This window comes from Sceloporus occidentalis, unplaced genomic scaffold (assembly GCF_023333645.1).
Source record: "Sceloporus occidentalis isolate IW3139 unplaced genomic scaffold, rSceOcc1.0.p SCAF_59, whole genome shotgun sequence".
Classification (NCBI taxonomy): Eukaryota; Metazoa; Chordata; class Lepidosauria; order Squamata; family Phrynosomatidae; genus Sceloporus; species Sceloporus occidentalis.
Genome location: NW_028317039.1, coordinates 2,339,596 through 2,365,378, shown reverse-complemented (window position 1 = coordinate 2,365,378; position 25,783 = coordinate 2,339,596). Strand labels below are relative to the sequence as shown.

The 25,783-nt window shown below is 39.4% G+C and overlaps 1 protein-coding gene across 1 annotated transcript in view; it reads left to right on the top strand.

The window, feature by feature from the left end:
- The window catches only part of LOC149287542 (voltage-gated delayed rectifier potassium channel KCNH8-like), a 241,409-nt gene that overhangs the window by 139,239 nt on the left and 76,387 nt on the right, over positions 1-25,783 (top strand). The window contains exons 5-8 of the mRNA XM_089492752.1: positions 7,156-7,249; positions 18,392-18,638; positions 21,407-21,564; positions 22,427-22,619. Of these exons, the coding sequence (XP_089348878.1) occupies positions 7,156-7,249; positions 18,392-18,638; positions 21,407-21,564; positions 22,427-22,619 (692 nt within the window). The remainder of the gene's footprint in view (positions 1-7,155; positions 7,250-18,391; positions 18,639-21,406; positions 21,565-22,426; positions 22,620-25,783) is intronic.

Sequence of the window (25,783 nt, the reverse complement as noted above, 5' to 3'; positions counted from 1 at the left end):
CAACTGTTTTTTTCGTTAGATCTATCATGCAGGAGGCGGTATTCACAATCCTATTTTGTGTGCCGGGGGTGGGTATACATATGGGCTGGCCCCCCCTCAACTGAAATTTGGATTTTTTTTTATGGATTTTGGTAGATATTCGTTAGATCCGGTTAGATCAACTGTTTTTTTCGTTAGATCTATCACGCAGGAGGCGGTATTCACAATCCTATTTTGACTGTCGGGGGTGGGTATACATATGGGCTGGCCCCCCCTCAACTAAAATTTGGAATTTTTTTTATGGATTTTGGTAGATATTCGTTAGATCCGGTTAGATCAACAGTTTTTTTCGTTAGATCTATCACGCAGGAGGCGGTATTCACAATCCTATTTTGTATGCCGGGGGTGGGTATACATATGGGCTGGCCCCCCCTCAACTGAAATTTGGATTTTTTTTAATGGATTTTGGTAGATATTCGTTAGATCTGGCTAGATCAACTGTTTTTTTCGTTAGATCTATCACGCAGGAGGCAGTATTCACAATCCTATTTCGTGTGCGAGGGATGGGAATACATACGGGTTGCCCCCCCAACTGAAATTTGGAAATGTTTTAAAGGATTTTGTTAGATATTCGTTAGATCCGGTTAGATCAACTGGTTTTTTTTGTTAGATCTATCAAGCAGGAGGCGGTATTCACAATCCTATTTTGTGTGCGGGGGATGGGTATACATACGAGTTGGCCCCCCCTCAACTGAAATTTTGAAAAAAAAAATATGGATTTTGGTAGATATTCGTTAGATCAACTGTTTTTTTCGTTAGATCTATCACGCAGGAGGCGGTATTCACAATCCTATTTTGACTGCCGGGGGTGGGTATACATATGGGCTGGCCCCCCCTCAACTAAAATTTGGATTATTTTTTTATGGATTTTGGTAGATATTCGTTAGATCCGGTTAGATCAACAGTTTTTTTCGTTAGATCTATCACGCAGGAGGCGGTATTCACAATCCTATTTTGTGTGCGGGGGATGGGTATACATACGAGTTGGCCCCCCCTCAACTGAAATTTGGATTATTTTTTTATGGATTTTGGTAGATATTCGTTAGATCCGGTTAGATCAACATTTTTTTTTCGTTAGATCTATCACGCAGGAGGCGATATTCACAATCCTATTTTGTGTGCAGGGGATGGGTATACATACGAGTTGGCCCCCCCTCAACTGAAATTTTGATATTTTTTTTTATGGATTTTGGTAGATATTCGTTAGATCCGGTTAGATCAACTGCTTTTTCGTTAGATCTATCACGCAGGAGGTGGTATTCACAATCCTATTTTGTATGCCGGGGGTGGGTATACATATGGGCTGCCCCCCCCCAACTGAAATTTGGAAAAAAATTTAAGGATTTTGGTAGATATTCGTTAGATCCGGCTAGATCAACTGTTTTTTTTGTTAGATCTATCACGCAGTAGGCAGTATTCACAATCCTATTTCGTGTGCGAGGGATGGGAATACATACGGGTTGCCCCCCCAACTGAAATTCGGAAATGTTTTAATGGATTTTGGTAGATATTCATTAGATCTGGTAAGATCAATAGTTTTTTTCCGTTAGATCTATCATGCAGGAGGCGGTATTCACAATCCTATTTTGTGTGCGGGGGATGAGAATACATACGGGTTGGCCCCCCTCCTGAAATTTGGAACTTTTTTAATGGATTTTGGTAGATACTCGTTAGATCCAGTAAGATCAATTTTTTTGTTTGTTAGATCTATCACGCAGGAGGTGGTATTCACAATCCTATTTTGTGTGCGGGGGATAGCAATACATATGGATTGCCCCTCCAACTAAAATTTGGAATTTATGTCCCGCTGAGCTCTACCTCTGTTCCGTGGAATTCGGGGGTGGTCCGCACAGGGCACCTGAACACCTAACGCCGGCCCTGGAAACACTATACAAAGCTAAAAGATAGGAAATAAAGCATTTAGGAAATAAAACCTATCCTCCCCGCACACAAAATAGGATTGTGAATACCGCCTCCTGCGTGATAGATCTAACGAAAAAAACTGTTGATCTAACCGGATCTAACGAATATCTACCAAAATCCATTAAAAAAATTCCAAATTTCAGTTGAGGGGGGGCCAGCCATTAAATATGCAATATCTCAGTAATTAGACTAGATCTAACAAAAATTTTGTCTGATCAAACCTGATCTAACACAGAGCTATCATAATCGGTAACATTTTGTTGAAATTTTTGTTGGGGGGTGCTGGCTACGGGTTATTAAAGATTGTTAATATTGCCTATTTTAGAGTAGATCTAACGAAAAAAACAGTTGATCAAACCTGATCTAACAAAGATCTAACAAATGCAATGATCTTTTGTAAAAATTCTTAATATGGGGGGGCTAACCCGGGGGAGGTTTATGCCTATCCCTTTCAGTAAAGTAATAATTCCTGTTGTCACTTTTAAACCTTTTCCCCTCTAGCTTGTCCTCCTGTTGTGGTAGTATTTCTTCTTTAAAATAAACTTTCTTCCTTTATCATGTTGACTCCATTTAAGTATTTAAATGTTTCATATCATATCCCCCCTGGCACGTCTTTCTTCCAAGCTATATATATTAAGATCCTTTAACCAGTGGCGTCTCCAGCTTTCATATTTAGGGGGGGCACATGGGGGGACAGGGACGAAAGTGGGGGGGCAATTATAAAACGCTACATATATATATATATATATATATGCATTATACATACATAGTATGTACTTATCTCTTTGAAGGAAAGACCTTGCTTGAAATATGAACTGGCAAGTTATATTTCATTCTTTAATATTCGACCCTGCGGCCGATATATATATTAATATTACACCCTACTGCCAGTATATATAAATATTAGATAAATATTTGCCCCTGCTGCCTATATATATATATATATATATATATATATATATATATATATATTCCTAGCATGCAATCACTCCATCCGCTACCACACACAAAAAAATATTTGCCACACTGACTGCAGATCAGAGGAAGACTGTGAGAGTCAGTGCAGACTTCCCTCCTTCTGACTGCACCGTGACATTGAGAGGTCCTCTTCCCCAGTAATCATCCCCAGAGTCCCTTTGTCCCCTCATTCACTAAACCATACATAAAACCCATGTATTTGCAGGTATAAATAAATAATGTATGGAAACATAGCATTGCAGGTATAAATCAACAGAACACACAAACCCAGCATTGCAGGTATACATCAACTAGAAATCATATGTAAACTCAGCACTGACGGTATAGATCAAATAAACAACATATGGAAACAGCACTCCAGGTATTGATCAACTGAATAAGACATACAAATCCTGTATTTGCAGGTAAACATAAATAATATATGGAAAGATAGCATAGCGGATATTGATCTACAGAATAACACAAAAACCCAGCTTTGCAGGTATAGATCAATTGGAATTTACATAAAAACTCAGCATTAAAGGTATAGATAAAACCGCCTAAATTACAGGCATAGATTTTAGGTTGCACACCCCAAACCCAGTCCTGGCATCCATAGTGCCCACATAGAACCTGACCAGCACCAAAATTATACACACATAGGACATGCTATATTTGTCGCCAAACAGCCCAGAATGAGTCAACATTGTCCCCAAACAGCCGAGTGTGTCCCATAAACCATCTTGGTCCCCAATGCTTAAACACCCTGCTTATACCATCTTTGCCTTTTTCACAAATCAATTATACACCTATGATTCATACACTTTACAGTCACTCACTAATTCACTTTCATTCACACAATGATTTATTCTTTCACTCTTTCACAAATTATTTACACATATTTATTAATCCATTCTCAGAAAATTCATTACTTCTCTCGCTCATTCACACAATTCATCCACACATTAATACTCTCACTCATTCACACAATTCATCCACACATTAATTCATTTATTCTCTCATTCATTCACACAATTCATCCACACATTAATCTATTCACTCTCTCTCTCATTCTGACTCTTTATTTCAATATTCTTGCTACCTTCCTTTCTCCCTATTTACCCACCCTCTCCCTTCTGCCCTATCTACCCCTTCTCACTCTCTTCTCCCTATCTACCTTATCTCACTCCCTTCTCCTCACTATCTATCCTCCCCCCCTTTGAAGTTTACTTACCTTGTAGAAGTCCTGCGGTGGGATCGCAAGGCCTCTGTCTCCCTGCTCTGCCACGGTGTGCTCTGCATCACTGCTGAGCGCCGGAATATGACATCACCGTGCATGAAATGCCGGCACTGTGACCGAGCCAGAAGCCTCGCAGAGGAGAGTGAGAGGTGCCGAAGGGTTGCTGAAAACTTATTCCTGAGCAACCACTCGGGGCCTCTCTCTCTCTGCGTTTCAATTCGGGGACACACATGATGTAGGGGGCCATGGCCCATTCTGGCACCCCCTGCCAACACCACTGCCTTTAACCTTTCTGGTAAGTTTTATCCTGTAATCCATGAACCATTTTAGTAGCCCTTCTCTGAACTTTCACCAACATATCTATATGTATCAAATTACTTTTTTCCTAACTGAGGCCCCTTTCCTTCACTTTCATTTGTAAATACTGAACAGAAATATTTGTTGAGGCAATCTTACCTTGTTTTACTTTCCTTTTCTCATTTATATATCTAAAAAATTTTGTAATTGCCTTTTTTTTCACTGACAGGGCAATTATCTCTTCTGCGTGTGATTTAGCTGCTCTTTGCTCTCTTGCTTTGCTTCTTTATGCCTAATCTTATAGATGTCTATCTTCGTCACTAAAGGCAAACGTCTTTTTACTATTTTGGCCACTTCTGCGAAGTACCACAGTGATTTATTTATTTTTTTGGTCTTACTTACCATCCTAATACATTTTTCTGTTATCTTCAATAATTCAACTTTTAAATAATCCCATTTCTCCTGGACTCCATTTAAATGTTTTTGGGGGTTTTTTTGTGTGGTGTCACTGTTCGTATATTAAACCACACAGACTGATGATCATTCGATCCCAAGCTTTCACCTACAGAATTATCTGTTAGCAAATCTCTGCAAGTGAACACTAAAACTAATATGGCCTCCTTACGAGTTGGCTCCTCAACTACTTTATTATTTACTAAATTATTATTTCAAAATAAAGCTCTACTTGTGGGGGTTCACTAAATGAGTTAGTGGGCAATCACAGTTGAATACAGAAAACACAAAAACTGCTCTGGTCATTTAGCACATACATGGTAAAAAAAACCTGGTCCTGAAGGGTTTAAAAAATGAAACTATAACAAAGACAACACAAAACAACATGTAGATGCACAAATACAAAAATATACTAGCGTAACTTTGCTGCATATGTTATTGTTATATAAGGCCACATGCTCTCATTAGCAAGGCTTTCTACAGTAGGTAACCAAGTCTAAAACCAAGAGGTATATGCATGGTGTTACGCACACACTATAAAGGGTTGTTGAAATAAATGTACTTGCAGAACTACATGGGTACCAGTCTTAAGGCATGAAATAGCTCAGCGGGAGGCTGTATGAATTCTATCTAATTTGTGCAGAATAGGGGTTGGTTTTATATACCCTCTTGACAAGAAGACAGAAAAGGTACTTAAGATTAATTACAAACACATTTAATTTCCAGAAGGACAAAAAAAGACCACCACGTCCTTTCTGTCTTACCCATTCCTTGAGTTCCTCTGTAATTGCATCTATAGCTGTAATGCTTGATTTCTTTATAGAACAGCATGTCAGTGTTTCACCAGTTGTACAAAATTCCTCCCCACATGAGCACTGGAGCTTTTGTCCATTGTTTGCTAAACCATGTCTGTCTAACCTCACTCCTCAACCATATGCCAGGTTTGGGCAGTAATGTAGCTAAATGATAAACATTTCATTATTATTTTAACTATGGCGTATGGTTAAGAAAAAAAATAATCTTGGGTATTTACATGATTGTAGAATCTTAAAATGTTAATCATGCCTGTATGACTCAGAAACAATGATGTGGAAGAAAGCCCATTAAACACAAAACCATGAGAGTTTCAAGTGGGGATATCATCTTCGGATCATCTGTTGGAAGTGTAGTTTGTAATTAGTATCCAGTGGAGCTTTCGAAACCTCCTCCTTGGCCCATCATGATAAAAAAAGTGCCTGGATATGATAAGGTAGAAGGAGGAAGGCCTCCCCCTTGGCCTTGGGGAGGCTGAGGGCTCCAACATAAACCATTGGCTACAAGTAATTGGTTGCTTAAGGTAAACTCATCTTGAGTATAGCTTCTGCATATATCAAGGTACAAAATGCCTTTGTTTTAAATGGCTAGTCTGACTACATAAGGATAATGGGTATAACCATAGTGACCCAAGAGGAGATGGGGTCTTTATTCAAAGTGGACACCTTTTATTGGGCCTACATGTAAAAACATGTAGAGCGACTGTAACGGAGTGGACTTCGTTTGAACATGGAGTTCCCAGTATGCAACACTGTTACATTCACAGTGACATAAAATATACAGGTCAAACATATAACAAAACCTCACCTCCACTTAATTTTCCCTCTACTTAAGGGGGAAATAAAAGGCATCCAAACAACATAAACCCAGGCTGCTTAGTGTTGTCACAGCCTGTATGAGATCCACAAATGGAAGAAGAAGAAAAAAAAGCCTGTTTGTGAAGATGTGTTTGTTTTAAGCCCCAGTAACTGCTACATCAGCAGATATTAATCAACTAGATTGGAGTACTGAGCTTAGACTCTTGTAAGCAGTTATCCCTTTCTTCAGGGACATCACAGTGACATAAGCCTATATAGAATAACTTAAGCTGTTGGAACACTAGATATCTCTTTTTCAGATGAAGAAAAGAACTCCTGTGGACACAAAAGCCTATGCTATTCTGCATTCTTTCTGTGTTGGCTCAAAAAAACATTTAAACGCCAACTGACGACTGGACTACATAAACAAAATCAGGTTAAGATGGCCCATAAGAAAGAAAAACACATACGTAATAAATCATGATCAGTCCCATGATAAAATGAGATATGAACCTTATATCAGGTATACCCTGACTGGTATACAACCAGTCTGAGACTTGGTTCAACATTGTCTTTGCTTTCTTTTCATTCAGAGGAGGATGATTTGGAAATATACACTGACACCAGACCACCTGGGTTCAATGCCAATCGCAGAAGAAGCAGAGCTGTCCTCTACCATCTGTCTGGACACCTTCAGAAACAAGACAAGGGCAAGATCAAACTCAACAATGTATGTATTGCTCAAAGGAAAATTGCATGCATCTATACTTAACCCTCCTGAAAATTCCTTGACAGGGCTGCAATTAGGCAGGAGCAAGCATTTAGAAAGATCCTGTGAGATTCCTCTTGTGGCCTATGCTTTTGTGTATGCATATAGATGTGTCTATGCAAACGTTATGGTTGCTATCCTTATTTCTAGGACAGACTTTGTACCCAACAGATTTGAAGGATATTGTTACTTAAACACATGTGCCATTTTTGTGTCATCAGTGATTTGAAGTCTAGCTGCCATTTCTGGGTCATATAGAACATGGCTGCATAGATGCACTCAACTAGACTTCTGTCGCATGCAGTTGTACCTGCTGGTCTAAACATATTAGGGGCAATTATAATATTTTAAATAAATGTTACCATATATACTGTATTTGTTAGATTAAAAGACAAGGTTTTTTTCACTGCCCATATACATACACTGTCCTTATACACGACTGCCTACACAAACTGATTTTACAAACACCTGCCCATACACACACACACACACACATATACATACACTTCCCTAACATATGCCTGTCCATACACACAGATAGACATATATTGCCCTCACACATCCCTGCCTTCACACACACACATACACACACACACACACACACCAATTCACATACACACATTTACCTACATTGCTCTTACACACACCTGCCCATATACATACACCTGCCCATAAACACGCTGATCTTACACACACCAGCTTACAAACACACACATATATACACATACACTGCCCTTACACGCCTTTCTCCCCATACCTTTCACATCTTCCATTGCTGTCAGCAATGTGATTCACTATGGGGCCCCCAGAACTCAGGGCACCTGGGCAACTTCCCAGTGTGCCCATACTTTAAGATGGGGGTTCCAAATTTGGTGGGGTGAAAAAAGGGGGGCAATTAATAATCTAGGGGGGCAATCGCCGCCCTTGCCCCCCCCACTATCGACGCCTATGGACACTTCTGCTTTATTAGTGACATGTACTTTAAAATATGTATCTGATTTTTTACTATCCATTCACGTGGCCACAGGTAACTCTTTTATAAACACAGAAAGACCTGTAAGAGTGGCAAAGCTGCTGACAGATTCACTTGCGTAAAAAGATTTTAAAAAAACCTTCTCTTTGGGACGGTCGTGAATTGATCAGTGTTCCTCTTAGGGCATGCATTTCAATTGAGAAAAAAATCTCCAAATAATATTTTTAGGATTACATTGAGAACATGATTTTTCACTTTTTAAAACAAGAGCACACCATAATATTTTTTCCATTGCTGGATTGCTAATCCTATTTATATCACTGGCTTCACACCTACCACATACAAAATAGATTTTAAGGATATTCTTACTGAAATATAGACAAGCTCATCAAAAGCAATGGAAGACTCATTATTTTGAAATCAGGACTGTTGATGGCACTGGCTATTGTATCTGAGTATCATGCACAACCTCAAGAAGATATTAAACTTGTTATTGCTTTTTGTCTGAACATATTGCTTGTGAATGTATGCACGTCCTATTATAGATAATAGTAGCTGTTTTTGGGAGTGAAAATGTTAAATGCTCCCCGATGATAGTCCCACCTAAATTATTAAATAATGAATTATCCTGTTTAGCTGCGCTGAATAATGGAAAACATCTTTTCAGAGACACGTCATAGGAACAGAGTTTAAAAAGGGTGCAGGTTTGCATTTGGAGTCTGTATTCTCATAGTGCTATACCACAGGCATATAACATGTGTGAGGCATTAAAACATCTGCAGTTTAATTATTTTCTACTTTAATTCCAAGCACTTGCACTGTTTTAGCTAGTAACTGTTTTGTTTAACAAAAGCATTTGTAGCACAGATAGCAATATCAAATATATACAATAAAACAACCAGTAAATGACATGGGCAAATAGAAAAGTATCTTCCAAGAAATAAATGTTATTTTACTAAATATGTCTATATCAAATATATACCCTGCTGATACTTAATCATTGAATGGAATAGTAAGTTGCACACCCACACAAATACAGTATGATATAATTAAAATCCTTCTAAATTCCTTGATGACTACGAATAGCAAAGCACATAAAACTAGACTCAACATAAGGAGAATCAGAGGTCTGTAGTGGCAGCTAGCTCTTACTATTGCACCTGAATTTCTTCCCCTAACCCACCCCTTCAAATTGTCCACTCTGTTTTGGGGGTATATTCCACCCAAGTGCCTACTGCCTAATACCTTACCTACAAAACATTTTATATTTTATATGTTTGTAGCATGTTGGGAACCCAGAACTCTTTAGATATAAGTGGCTTGAAAGGTAATTCACTTGCTCCCATTGTCATTTCAAAAAAACACAAAAGTCCATTAAGTTCAAGCTCTTCAAAATTGCTGCGATCCAGGTGGTGGTATATAGCCAGTATTGAGAAAAATATATCCGTAGGACTGCCGCACCACTCATGATAATGTTTACTGACATCATTATTTTTCTTAAAATGGTCTCAATGGTGGTATATTGCTAGTATTTAAAAAACAATCTGAAAATGTTTTGTGTAACAACTAAAATACCCATGTGTAGATGTATAAAAAAGATACTTTTTTATTTCTAGTTTTAATCCTCAAATGTAAATGTTCTCCATAGAAAATTACATGAAAAAAATAAAATCAATATACATAGAGCTCTCGGTAAATTATGTAAAACGTAACAGTATTTTAGTGATTCACACTCACTTGCCGTAGAGCAATCCTGCTCTAGTTGATGTATGGAAATGGAAAGATCCAGCCAATATTTATGATCACACCATCTCAAGGTTGGACCAGAAAAAGAACAAAATAGATACAGGAGGAGCCAGATGTCAATAAAAATGTACTATGTATGAAAATGTGTTAATATTTTACATAAAAAAAAATGCTACAGCAACTCCACAAGAAAGTCTAATTTAGTTCTTAAAACAAGCAGATCTTCCAGCTGTCCAGTGAAACTTCATCAGATGACTGATCACTCTTCCTCTAGTCAGTGTTAAATAGCTATAATTATGCATGCTTAGGGTTAATATGATAGCTACTTAAGAAGAGTACTGTTTTAGTTGGTTACAATTATTTGCTTGGGTTGCAATGACAACTGGTACCACATAAGTAAAGGGGGAATGAGACAAAAGTATAATTTTATATATGCAATAACTAAAGAATTCAAGTACTAATTTACATACAGTAAAATGCAAAATGGTCTCCAGTATGCGTTTTACAAGAAGGTAGGGCTAGAGTAATCCTTTAAGGACTATTTTACTTCAGGAAATCAGAATGATGACAAAATGTAACAAAAGCCATCACAGATGTTTTAATATCACTTAATACCATTTTTTAGCTGAATGAATATTAGTCAATTAGTTGCGTAAAGTTATCTGTTGTTTCAATATGTTACACAACATCTCTTGATTCAGTAGGAATCAAAGCTTCTCTACAAAAAAAAAAAAACAGTAAAAGGCCAGAGTCATGTTCTTGAAATTAAAATGTAACCTGACCTCTGGTTTGAATTTTACATGAAGGGAAAATTCTGAGATGGTTTTTAGAAACAGCTCACTTTGCTGTTTATGTACTCTGACTTAATGTGTAGGCAACATAATTATGGAAGGTGCTCACCTGGAGGTTAGCAGCAAATAAAGATGGAAGAGAGGGGACGTGCACAGGCTTTTATATGTTCTGTTGTTTTTTGACTGGATGTTATTTTTTCTACTGTATGTTAACTGTTTCATTGCTGTTAAGAGGTTACAGTAAAGAAGGATATGCAAGTATGAAGCCTCCTGTCTTGCTGTAAAATTATTGGCATATACTCATATGTGTCCAAGATATACATAAAGAATGGAAAGCCAATGTAGACTTGGACTTGTGATTAGCATGACCTTAAAGACAGATCACAATGGCTTCAGTTTAGTCATATGCAGAAACATCTGTTTACTTAGAGACTTGCCATACTGTGGCTTGCATGCTGACTCCACTGGTCCTTGTTTTTCTCCTTTGCCCACCTATAGCTATACAGCCCTCTTCTATCTGTAAATCATTTGCCTTTGGTCTTCCCATTCCCACTCAGAGCAAGGTGCTCACATGAGAGGGCTGTAGTAGCATTCCTCACAATAAATCCATCATGTAGAAATTGTAGAAAGTTTGCTTTCTCTAACTACAAAACTGATCTTCTGTTCTACCGTGACATAAAATATAAAAAGTTATTGTTTGCAAGTTGGATTTTGTTCCCATTTCTGTATTAACACATGTGACTCTTGCTATCGTATTACTATGTCAACCAGTTGTTGTACAACCTTGCTGGTTTGTCCTTGCGACATGATATTGTGTCTTTTTCATTCTTTTGGAACAAACATGTGTCTAACCAGTGTGGGAAACACCTGTTTTACTCTTGTGTATCAGGTATTTGAATAAGCAGTTAAAAAGAAAAAAACTTATCAGCAAAACATCCAGAATGTGTAAAATTAATTCCTAGGCCTGATGGCAGAAAGGGTGGTGATGTAGGCATCCATCTCTAACCTCATTGCACCCTCCCTCTCATTTTGTTCTTTTGAGGTTCACACAATCTGTCTCTTTTCTCTTAAAATTGCAGTAATATATCGCCCTCCAGATCCTACCTCGCAGTTCTTTGACCACTTCTTTGCCTGGTCTACCTTCTTTGTCTCCTATAATATCCCCTGTCTTTTTATGGGTGATTTTCCTTTTAACATACCTGCCAGATGTAACTCCTCTCCCTGACATCCTCTTCTGGTCTTTCTCAGTGGACCAACACACACCGAGGGACCTCACTTCATCTGTTTTTCTGCAGATCATGCTCCATCTCAGATTTCCCCATCTCTCCCTTCTTTGTCTGACCACCACCTTCTAACCTTTTCTCCAGCACTACTTGATCTTTACGTTCTTCCCATGGGTCAAGGCTTTCCTCCACAATTATCACCTTTTCTTTTTCCCATCTGCAAGACTTCACTCGTGCTGCCCCATACCTCTGGAACCTACTTCCACTAAACCTTCAGCTTTCACCCTCCCAACATTCAATAAAAATCTCAAAACCCACTTCTTCAGAGAAGCATACCATCTTAGTTGCTAGAACTTCCCTGTCACTGATACAACCCTCTCACTAACTCTCACCTTTCTCTATTCTTTATGTTTGTCCTCTACCTATTCATTCAAGATTGTAAGCTTATGAGCAGGACCCTCTCCACCTAATGTATTAGTTTATCTTAGTCTGTCAATGATAGTCTTGCCAGACCCCAGAATATATGTAATGTAAGAAGTGCTGCATAAAGTGTTGGCACTATGTAAAAAAAAAAGATAATAACGAAGTACATGAAATGTTACTTGGCTATACAGCATTAGCAACCGCGACCGGGCCCGCAACTCTAGCAGCGGGCCCGCTACTTACCTGGCAAACGCGCGTGAGCAGCATCTCTTCTACCGCCAGGGGGACGCAGCAATCCAACAGAGCCATGTGACGTACATCACGTACGTCACATGATCCTACTGCACGTCTGCTTCCCCTGTGCAGATCCGCGGAAGTCTGCGAGCGGCACGTACATCATCAGTTCAGGTAAGGGGGTGAGGGAGGCTGTACGGAGTATGTGAGATTGAATGAAAGAGTGAATTAATGAGTATCTGTGAAGGAGTGAGTGAATGAATGTTTGTGAATGAGTATATGTAAATTAGTATCTGAATGAGGGAATTGAGTATCAATGTATGAATGAATATCTGAATGAGTGAATGATCTGTAAATTAGTGAATAAATATTTGTGAACAAGTGAATGAATATGTGTGTGTGATAGCATGGATGTGTAAGGGGGGCAAAGATGTCACAGGCAGGCTGTTTTGGTGGCAAAGATGCCACAGGCAGGCTGTTTTGGTGGCAAAGTTGCCACAAGCAGGCTGTTTTGGTGGCAAAGTTGCCACAGGCTAGCTGTTTTGGGGGCAAAGATACCACAGGCAGGCTGAGTGAAACCGTCCGTGGAAACCCTCCGGATGCGGGTGTCAGTGTGGCAAAGCCTGTCCTGGTGTTTGTGATTGGGTGTCAGTGTGGCAGAGCCTGTCTAGGTGTGTGTGTGTGTGTGTGTGTGTGTGTGTTTGGGTGTCGGTGTGGCAGAGCCTGTCCTGGTGTGTGTGTGTGTATATGTTTGGGTGTCGGTGTGGCAGAGCCTGTCCTGGTGTGTGTGGGTGTCAGTGTAGCAGAGCCTGTCCTGGTGTGTGTTTGTGTATGGGTGTTGGTGTGACAGAGCCTGTCCTGGTGTGTGTGTGTGTTTGTCGGTGTGACAGAGCCTGTCCTGGTGTATGTGTGTTTGGGTGTCGGTGTGCCTGTCCAGAGCCTGTCCTGGTGTGTGTATCTGGGTGTCAGTGTGGCAGAGCATGTCCTGATGTGTGTGTCTGGGTGTCAGTGTGGCAGAGCCTGTCCTAGTGTGTGTGTTCAGGTGTCAGTGTGGCAGAGCCTGTCCTGGGGTGTGTGTTTGGGTGTTGGTGTGGCAGAGCCTGTCCTGGTGTGTGTACGAACACAGAAAAGAACCCCAGCACTCCAATCAGCTTCCAGTCCTTAGGTTACTTTTTTCAAAGAAAGCAAAACAAAAAAGCTCAAGCTCAAAAGGCCCTGTTTGGCCGAAACGTTGCTATTTTGTTATGCTTTCTGTTTTTGTTTTGCCCTTTTTTCGGCTAGCTCCCAGCTTCCTGGGAGTTGAATGCTGAACCATTTCTTCTTTTTTTTAACTGTCCTGCTGTGTGTGTGTGTGTGTGTGTGTGTTTGGATGTCGGTGTGGCAGAGCCTGTCCTGGTGTGTGTTTGGTTGTTGGTGGGGCAGAGCCTGTCCTGGTGTGTGTGTCTGGGTGTCGGTGTAGAAAAGCCTGTCCTGGTGTGTGTGTGTTTGGTTATCTGTTTCCTTAATTTACAGTAGGAACTATTTCATTTTTACTTATCAAGAGATAAAATGCCCTCCTGAATTTGTAGTGACTTCAGGGGACAAAACATTCAAGGCCCTGAAATCATTTAGTGGAAAAGATAAGGTATTGTGTTATTTACTCTATAATATTTATTTCAAGGATTAGTCGCACTAAATTGTGGCTTCAGGTTTCCCATGTTGAATGACCAAGTATTATGTATGTGTATGTACATATATGTTTTTTCATAAAAATGGGCTGCTCAGTCTGAAATGCCCAGGCCTATTTTTTGTCCCAGTCCGGGCCTGCCTTTGTCCATATAGTGTACTTAGGATTGGCCCAGATGAAGGTAACCCCACACCCCTTTTCCAGCCATCGCCACTCATGGCCAAATGAGGAAGGATAATAAATAAATGTATAATGCCATTAGTCAATCACACCCAGGACATGGGTGGTACATAAAATGACAATCAGTGTTCCAGCTCATCCCAAAGGTGTTTAATGGGGTTGAGGTGAGGGCTCTGTGCGGGCCAGTCAAATTCTTTCATACCAAACTTATGCAACAATGTCTTTATGGAACTTGCTTTGTGCACTGGGGGACAGTCACGCTGTAACAGAAAAGGGCCTTCCCCAAAATGTTATGCTGAATCAGTAAGGTTTCCCTTTACTGGAAGTAAGGGGTCTAGCCCAACCCTGGAAAAACAGCCCAGTTCCGTTATCCTTCCTCCACCAAACATTACAGTTGGCATAATGCAGTCAGGCAGGTAACGTTTTCCTGGCATCCACCAAACTCGCCAGACTCATGCATTAGTTTGCCAAACAGAGAAGCATTCTTTGTTACTCCACAGAACATATGTCCACTGCTCCAGAGTCCAGTGACGGCATGCTTTACAACACTTGATCCGACAATAGGCATTGTACTTGGTGATGTTAGGCTTGCATGCAGCTGCTCAGCTATGGAAACCTATTCCATGAAGCTCCCATGGCATAGTTTTTGTGCTGATATTAATGGCAGTGGAAGTTTGGAACTCTGCAGCTATGGAATAAGCACAGCATTGGTGACTTTTATGCACTATGTGCCTCAGCACTGTCGGTGACTGCACTGCTGTTCCTAGACGCTTCCACTTTCCGATAATACCACTTACAGTTCATCGTGGAAAATCTAGCTGGGATTTCTCAAACTGACTTGCAAAGATGGCATCATATCACAGCACCACGTTTGAATTCACTGAGCAATTCAGTACAACCCTTTTTTTTTTTACAAATGTTTGTAAATGTAGACTGCATAGCTTAGGTGCTTGATTTTATACACCTGTTGCAATGGGTCTGATTAGAACACCTGAATACTTTTGTCCGTATAATTTATGTAAATATAGCTTTGTAATATCCTTATTATCAACCATCAAGAAATAAAATACATTATGGAATAAGACCAACATAATATTTAGGGCTAGAAAGCAATTGATCACATCACTGTATGATGCTGTATACCTACAATGTTCATTTATGACGTGCCAAACTGGCTAAAGATGCAATAATTTTAATTAAAAATATAAGGATTTCAAACATGAATATTTATATTGAAAAAACACTAGTCCAACTTATACTACTAGTCCAAGTAGATCTCCGCTGTACTTTTTTTAAAAGCAAGTTAAGTCTGAGTTGCAGGGACATGCTTTAATACCATTAGCCCAATTAATCTGCCCTGGTGGCATTCATCCCATGCTATTAGGCTTCCCAGTGCGCCACTATTTAAAGTATGCCCATTTACACTATGGAGGCCAGCACAATCAACTTATCAAAGAAAAAAATGCAAGAACAAAGAGTTGCAGGGGCTTTGATGTCTGGAGCAGCTGCCCCTTTTGCCCTTTAAAGTTTCAGCTCTGATCCAGAACATTTAAATATGCGTGCTGTGATTTCTGTGACAGAATCGAAAAAGTTTATGTTGAAGTCCAAGAAACTCATTAACATCAAGCAAACTTTCATTTCTTGATATGCTTGTGCTGCCTTCGTGCTAACAGGTGTACAGATTACTTCTAAATTTAGCAATAGGGATTTTTAATTCCCTCAACTATGCATCCATAATAATCACTTTGATTCTTAATGAATTTACAAAGAGGCTAATTGCGTAAATATATAAAACAAGACTGTGTTCACTTCTCAACAAGGGCACACACACTCCATCTGACCTCACTTACACATCCATGCTCACACACACACAAAAGTACACATCCATGCTCACACACACACACACAAGTACACATCCATGCTTACATACTAACACAAGTGCACATCCATGCTTACATGCTCTCATCGCTCCAGCAGCTTGCTATCCCACTGCTCACACATTGTGCAAGCAGCCTCGGTTTCACCCCCGGGTCACTTATCCTCCAATATGCTCCTGTCTCCCCGAGCCGGTTTGAAATAGTTTAGAAACATCCCTTCCAACCTTGATCGGTGCGGTCCATGTCTTTAATTTTTTAATTTAACCCCTACTACTATGTGTCAACTGGTGGGGTGGAGTTGCTGTGCCTACCATACATACAGGTAGGAGGAAGGTTAAACTACAGTAATACAGTGTGCATGAGGTAGAGATGACCCACAGCCCTGTTAGGTCACATTGTGCGACAAGAAGGAGGGTTACTGACACTATCTGGGGCACAAAACGTGTCAAGTTTTGTTTTGTTTAGGTATAGGTTTTTATGAATAACTTAACTTAATGTAGACCTGATCTTGGTATCCTATACTACATACACCACCATATTTGGTCATTTATTATAGAAATAAATTTTTTCAACAATTAATTTTATACATTTTTATGAAATCTTCTAAGGACTGAATGTACCCGAGGTTTGCACTTTCTATATAAACAAATTATTCATAATTTTGTGTTAATAGGTCAGATATTTTACAGATGTGGCTTGACTCAAGACTTTTTTTTTTTAAAGTCCCATGTTTTAATATCTGTGTTTACATTCAGGTAGCATTCAGATAAACATTTGTTGGACTTAGTTAACGCTTCAATGTTTCCATATAACAGTAAAACTTGCAGGGTTGAACTTGAACTTTTTCAACCTAAATTAATGTTACTATATTGTGGCACTACTCCTACCCAATCCATAGAACGCCTAACTCAGTTGTTTTTTTTCCCCTTGGTCTACCGTATATGGCAAGCTTAAGTTGTATTACTATTATTTGCTTTGCTCTATCTGACACAGTGTTAATATTTGATTTAGCTTCGGGTAGATATAGATACTAATGTGTAATTAATTATGCTGTTATAGCTCAGCAGGGAAATTAGAATTGTCTAATGGCAGTTAAATATGATAGGAAATACTATTGACCAGAGGTAAGTGCACAAGTGACAAGTGCACAAGTAACATAGGAAATAAAGCCAGGAACACTTATCAGACTGTGCAATTGATCTTTTAAATAGAATCATCCCTTGCTGACATGAAGCATGCAGCATGCTGGAGTTAATTATTAAATTCTATCGTAACCTAACTCAGACCTTCTGTTCATGATTTTCTAATCTTGCCACAGAATGTGACTTTCTGGTTACTCTCATAGTGATCTGAATACAGTACTATGTTATTTAAATGTATATAACGTGTATATATATATATATCAAGGAGTTCTTTCTGTTAGCACTTTAAAAAGATTCCATTGATGTGTGTTAGCTTTCCTTAACTGTTTTAGACATTATTGAAGATTGTTGTATGTGGATAGACTAGTCATGGGTAAATTATATCAGAAACATGTATTTCATTTTAGTTGCACATAAGGGAATTTTTCACAGAAAAACATTGCCATGCATTTATTGGTGGATGTGAAGCAAAATATAATCTTGCTACAAGACTGGGATTGTAGGTTAATTTATTTTATTTATTATTATTAATGTATATTTAAAAAACAAACAAGGCAATGTGTAGACCTCCCACCAATTGCACTAAAATAATAATCTAATTATTGTTTTTTTGTAATAAAGTGGTGCTAGGGACTAAAATGATTTAGGAACTTCTGGAATATGAACCCATGGCAGCTCTCATCCCACTCACCTAAACACCAAACCAGCTCTCTCAAAATATTTCTCAGTTGATAACATTTTTTTTTTGCAAGAATCATAACATGTATAATGTTAGAAGATATGAATAAAGAGTTTAGTGTCTCACAGTTTTGTACAGCATTATAACTGGTATTCTTTGTTTTCTACAGAATGTCTTTGGAGAGAAACCCACCATTCCAGAGTACAAAGTGGTTGCAATCCAGAAGTCACGCTTCATTCTGTTGCACTATGGCACCTTTAAAGCTGGCTGGGACTGGTTGATCCTCTTGGCCACATTCTATGTTGCAGTGACTGTCCCTTTTAATGTCTGCTTCACCATCACAAGAGATGACAGCATTTCATCTCGTAGCCCCCCAAGTGTTAGCGACATCTTTGTTGAGATCCTATTCATGCTTGGTATGATATCTCAGGATCAAGAAGATGGGTGATTTTATGTATATGTGTGTCTGACAATTATATCTTTAGTTGTCACTCTTTCTTGGAGCCAGAGTATACAAACAATAGCAATTTAATATAAAATATAAGCAGTCACCCGCTCTTAAGTGTGAAAAGCATTAGTTGAAGCTTGGTTTTATAAATATGACATATATATATATATATATATATATATACACATATATATATATACACACACACACACACCGTATTTGCTCGATTATAAGACGACCCCCCCCAAAATTTGAATATTAATTTAGGAAAAAAAGAAAAAGCCTGAATGTAAGAAAAAAGTTTTACTACTAAATATTTTATTCACATGTAAACTATTTTTTCATATTTAATAAAAACTATAATTGAGAAAAATGCATTTTTTGTTTTTATCTCCTTTTACTTGCCATCCTGACCCCATTTATGCACATCTTCCCCCAGATATGGCTTATACCCCCATATATGCAACTCTGCCCCCAGAAATGCCTTATACCCCCTACATGGCACTCTGCCTCCCAGATATGCCTTATACACCTCTATATACCACCCTGCCTCCGATATTCATTTTAACCCCCTATATGCCACTCTGGCTCCTCGATATTCCTTTTAACCCTCTATTTGCCACTCTGCCTCCCTGATATTCATTTTAACCCCCTATATGCCACTCTGCTTCTCTGACATTCCTTTTAACCCCCTATATGACATTGCCTCCCTGACATTCCTTTTAACCCCCTGTATGACACTCTGCCTCCCTAATATTCTTTTTAACCCCCCTATATGCCACTCTGCCTCCCTGACATTCCTTTTAACCCCTGCTGCTGTCGGCACTTCTATGAATGAGCACTGGAAGGTCATGTGACGTCATAGAAGCCCCGCTAGAAGTGGAGGTTGCAGACACCCACCAGCTGCTGGTGAGGAGGATCCAGGTCCCCTGCAGCGCTGCGGGGGATCTGGATCTTAGTCTTGTAGTTAGACCTCTATTTGGAAGACGACCTCAATATAAGACGATGGTTATTTTTCAGAGCATTTGCTTATAATCTTATAATCTTTGTCTTATAATCGAGCAAATACTGTGTGTATATTTATATATATATATATATATATATATATACACTTTAAATTGCTCTGGCTACATCAGCAAAAGAAAACTAAGCTTTAGATGTTAAAGTTTTTATTTTCGAATCCCTGTGTATTTGTTTCATTGAATCTATAAAGGGGCCTATGTTAATGTACTTTCCTTTCCTTTATTTTCCTAGCTAACAGCTACCTATTATCAAAGCCTCAATTAGGAAGCTTATTGAAATAATTTAGTATAGCAAAACCATCAACAGATTCATAGCTTGGCAATTGGGTAAACTGTTTCTAAATTCAGACCAAGATTCTTCTGAAGTTGAAAAGTATATTTACCTTGGTTTGGGCTTGAATCAGTAGAAAAGTGTGAACATCCAAGGTCTAGAACTGGGAAAAGCAAGAAAACCTGGACATCAAGATTGTGGTAGCAATGGAGTGAGGAACAACAGTGCAGTGTAGTAAATGAAGGTCAGATAGGAGGTTGATGCTGTAGTCCCGTGGCATAAGCAACACTTTACCATACTGAAACATGTACAACTGCTGTGTATACAATAATACCCATTAGGATCAGGGCAAAAAGGAGTTAATATTTACCATTGCAAAGTGTAGCTGACAGCTTCACCATTTCCACATATCTAGTAGGATAGCAAATTTGGTAAACATTTCTTTATCAGCTAACTAAATTACATTTGGTTTCAAGCTTTCAAGACTACTTTTCAATTACTTAAATTAATCAATTTCTCGAGAACAGACATATTTCCCCAATTGCACATAGCTTATAATATTAAATCACATTTAAAATTAAACCTAATATGTATGTGATCCTAAATCAAATTTAGTAGTTTATTTTGCAATCTTGTTTACATTTCTGTCTAGTTTAACAATTTTCTCCCCAGTGCAGACATCTTTGGTGTTAAAAGTCTTAGTAATGACTATATTTAACATGTTATGCGAGAGTATAGATTTTCATTTATAATGTTATTAGCCTTGAAAATATTGTTTGTATTGCCTGAATTTTCAAGAACATTTTATACACTTCCAAAATTACCTTTATATATTGTGCCCTGAGGCTCATCTGGATGTGTATCAACTAAAGGGCATTTCTCCTAATGGAAAACAGAGACACAAGTGTGCCCATTTTACTCCTAAAATGCTGTATAAGTTATTAAATTATTTTTCCATAGGCAAAACAGATCCTCATTGAGCTGTCCTTTTAGCCGTTCAGATTCAGTGGAATCTCAGAGACTTTCATTTACAAAAGATGCTGTATCTGAATATTTAAGTAACCAAACAACTGATGTCCTGTGGAGCAAAATGTATTGAAAATATTCCTGTTATTATTCACTGACTGACTTAATGGCTAAGGCTGCATTTCATTTTCAGACATCTTCTTAATTATTTATCAAAGCAAGTTGCAGTTTTCCCACTGGGGGGAAAGTTATTTTAGGAAAAAGAAAACATGTCAATTCAAGGGCCCTCAAACAGTGGCATAGTGTAAATAGTGGCAATATTTAGAAGTATGTTCCCCTCCTGCCATGGTTCTCGACTACTAATAAGGATAATCTTTAGTTTTTATTAGATGTACATTTTTAAATCTGTGAAGCTAGAACAGGTCGTCTATGCTGTTGGTCAGCAAACTTACCTGCTCAATCATTTATTTCCCTTAGATATTCTTTTGAATTTCCGAACCACCTATGTCAGCAAGTCAGGACAGGTGGTATATGACCCTCGTTCTATTTGTGTACACTATGCAACCACCTGGTTCTTTGTGGACCTCATCGCTGCCCTGCCGTTTGACCTGCTCTATGCATTCAGCGTCAATGTGGTGAGTGAATCCTCTGGTCACCTTTAAGGTGGTCATAGCACTCCAGCTTTTTCCATATTTCTAGTCTCAAGTACCGTTGCTTCCTTTTCTAGAGAAAAAGAGTCATCTTTTGCTTTGAATGAAATCTTTATTGAAATTAAGAGACTTTTATTAAATGCAGCCCTCTTTTATGATAAGTCTTATCTCAACTAGCAGTGTTTGATTGCATGCTAAGCTTGCAGCTAAACACAGAATTTGGTTACTTAAAGATACACTCCAGCTCTCATATACACTTTAATGCATATGATAGCTGAATGCAACCATGTAATTAAAGTTGGTTCCATTCAAATGCATCAGAATCCCATCTATGTGTTAGCTCTGTTTCCCTACCCTCAGCTATTTGACAGTAGATGCATTTGCAATGCTCAGACGTACTCCCATTGATTTAATTGGGAGTGCTTACTTGCCAGTGAATGTCTTCCAGTCAAAACTGGCATGAATAACTAGAGCATGGAGTGGGTGGTACAGAGCAGCTTCTTAAGAAGGTTAAGTGGATTTGTTTTTTTAAAAACACAATCATGATTGCTTATTAAATTACATTTCTTACTAAGAACATTAATATACTTTGATCTATGGTAAGGCTGGAACAGTATACGCCCTTTAGATCCTCACCCTTTTACTTTGTTGTTCGTCAATAATCATTATGTCAGTGACAGTTTTCTGCCATAAGTTTCTTTTATGAAGACATGAGGAATGTGTCCAGTTTCTTGATCTTCCAGAATTTTATTTATATGAAGCTGTTTAAAGGGGGACCCATATCAATGTAACAGGATGTCTGCTTATTGTTTTGGGGGCTATGTCTGATACCCTTGTCTTTCTTTAGTATTTTGGCGTTCATTTGTTGAAGACTGTCCGTCTGTTGAGACTCCTTCGTTTGCTCCAGAAACTTGATCGATACTCTCAGTACAGTGCAGTTGTATTGACTCTCCTCATGTCCATGTTTGCACTTCTCGCACATTGGATGGCATGTGTCTGGTACTTCATTGGACAGAGAGAGATTGAAGTCAATGACATTGGTAAGTGCCAAAGAAAATAAAATAAGGTTGCTTTCCTGAAAGCAGGATTCATTGCTAGGACCTGTTTTTACCATTTAGTGTGTCCCTACTCTACATAAAATGTAGTCCTTTATTCATATGTATCTATTGTTCTCGCACCTAATAATGATTTTAATCTTTTTGAGTTAAATTTTTTTATATATGGGCACATATATATGGGCCATGTTATGTGACAGCTGAGAGGTATAGCAGGTTGGTGCACATTATGCTAACCTACTAATTCGGTTAGATTGTACTATGATCTTACGACCTCACATTTCCATTACAAATCTCCCTTACTGTATCATTTAAGGGAAATTATATACTGATTAATTTTCACACTCATTTATCAGGGGTTACTGTTTATATATACTATGGAAGATGGAATTGTATGGCCCCATTCACACAGCTGTACTCGACTGCATTTGCAATTATGACAAACCAGAAAAATACAGTGCCAGGCCTGTGTGAAGGCTTTTTAGGAGGTGCACATCAGAAGCAAACTGTCACGGGAGCCTCTGTGCCCTGGGCTCCTGAAAGGGCCTGAGGGCAAGCCCACTCCCTATAGACTATTGGGCCTGGCCGTTGGAAGGGGTTCTGTTTTTGGGAAGGTGGGTACAGGGGGTCTGTTTGGACTACTTCTTCCCCCTGATACAGAATGCCACGTTTCCCCAATTACCAGAGACTCTAAAGACTGTGGAGCTCGGACACAGAGTTGGGGTACCTCCATTTTGGGAGGGGGGTTAATGTGTGGTATGTTACTCTAGATCAGGTAAGGACTTACAGTATTTGCACCAAGATCTAATATGCAGCCAGTTTCAGCCAGAATTCAGGGAACCACCCATGTTTACCGTCTTCCCCACAGACTACAATAGCGACCTCCTACTGGGCTGAGGTGGACTGAGGACAAATACTTAGGGCCTGATTGGGAGTTATCGATTCTGGGACAGGAAGTATATATGGAGCCTCCAACAGTGGCAGGCAGCAAAGGTGGAGGAGTGTTGTGAAGTCTGCCATCCGACTAACTTAGGTCCAGACCAGTTGGATCAGTGGTACCTTGCTAGTCTACCTTTCTGGGGGGGAGAAATGTGACAGAAGCCTCTCTGTGCTGTGCTCCTGGAGGGGCCTGAGGGCTAGCCTCCTCCCTACAGACTACGGGCCCTGGCCTTGGAAAGGGGTTCTGTTTTTGGAGAGGTGAGTACAGTGGGCCTGTTTGGACTACTTCTTCCCCTGGTACAGAGTGCAACATTTCCCCAATTACCAGAGACTAAAGACTGCGGAGCTTGGACACAAAGTTGGGGTATCTCCATTTTGGGAGCAGGGTTTTATGTGTGGTGTGTTACAGGACAGAGACCTCTATGGCCAGTATTTGCACAAAGATCCGATATCTAGCCGGTTTCAGCCAGAAGTCAGTGTCACGGACTGGATCCAAACAGATGACTGAAAGGACCCAGCGCGCCCAAAGATTGTGTGCAGGAGTCACAGTGCAGTAGTGGAGTTAGACAGGGCCTGGTTGCAGGGTGACCACACTCACCCAGGTGTTGAGCACCTAGGTTTGTGCAGCCAAACACCAGCACCCTGATATAGCAGCGGATGAAGTCCAGAATGAAACAAAGTGATATCCTGCAGGCACCCTGGAGCAGGCATAAAACATATCACTGGAATCACGTGCAGGATGCTGCAGGCTGGGAGTATGGAAGCTAAGCAAAGGATATAGCAGAAACATAACAAGCAAGGGACAGGGAGACCAGGCACGAAACATAACCAGACAAGATATACATGTTACAGGGCACTACAGTGAACCAGACAAGGAATAAACATTACTAAACAAGATATACATGATACAGGGCACAACAAAGGACAGGGAACAAGGCAAGGAACACAGGGGAAGGAGTGAGGAGCCGGAATCCTCGGACACTTCTCCTTTAAGCAAGGATAGGCCATATTGACTAGGACAAAGGGAGAGGAGAGAGGAACCAGAATCCTCAGATGATACAAGGAAGAAGGGCAAAGGTACATAAAAGACAAACAAACATGAATACAGGAACTAGCTTAGAACTATATGATAACAATTGGAGATTCCGTCACATCATATGGCCATAGTATGCTTAGCCCACCACTACGCCAAAGTACTCCAATGACGGTGGGTCCTAACGCTAATCCCTGCTGACAGTGGTACGAAACAAACCAAACATGTAATCAAAACACATAGCACTGAGACATACCTTAGACTGCAGACTGAGACAAACAGCTGAAGCAGAAGCAAGGAATGGAAGATCAGAACAGAGCAAAAGGAAATCCAGGAATGGATCGAAGCAAAACAGGGAAACTGAAGCAAGACAGATATGCAGCTCCGCAGCCTGGGCAGAACGTGACAGTCAGAGACCTGCCCATGTTTAACATCTTCCCCACAGACTACAATAGCAACCCCCTACTGGGCTGAGATGGGCTGAGTGCAAATACAGAGGGGTTGATTGAGAGCTATGTGTGTTTAGCTGTTACTATTGTATGTAAATTATCCCCTTTTACTGTTTAAATATGAGTGTGTTTCCCATTAAACTGAGTAGACATCTAGTCTAGGCTGATGTTTCTTGAAGGGAAGGTGGTAACGTGGCTCGTAATAAGCGAGAGGTTCCGCAGGAGTAGCGGAGGAAGCCGACTTTAGTGGGTATTCCCATGTGGGGTACCGAGATCTGTTACACCAACGGCATGCAAACATTTGGAAATACAGGTCAAGGATGCTTTTTCTAACTAATCAACTGTTAACACCTTTTTTTGCCAAAGGGACAGTGACAATTTTGAAAACAAAATAGAAACAAATACTGATATATAAATTGATGGTAATAGTCTATAATTGGTTTAATACAAAATAGAAAGTGGTTAAGTAAAAATACACATGCAAACATGCAAATAAAGTATGTATTATAATGCAATCTGAACATACCAATGACGCAGTTGACTTCTTGAACTCTGTGCAGTTTACTTACCAAAGCAGAAGTTTGCAGTAGAGTTGCATTCTCAACTTATCTTCTTCGACATGCATTCTAAAAAGCCAGCCCCAGTGAATTTCATTACAAATTGTCATTCCTGCCAACTAGACTCCAACTCGCTATAAGCAGCAGATAAAACATTATAGTATATGGTTA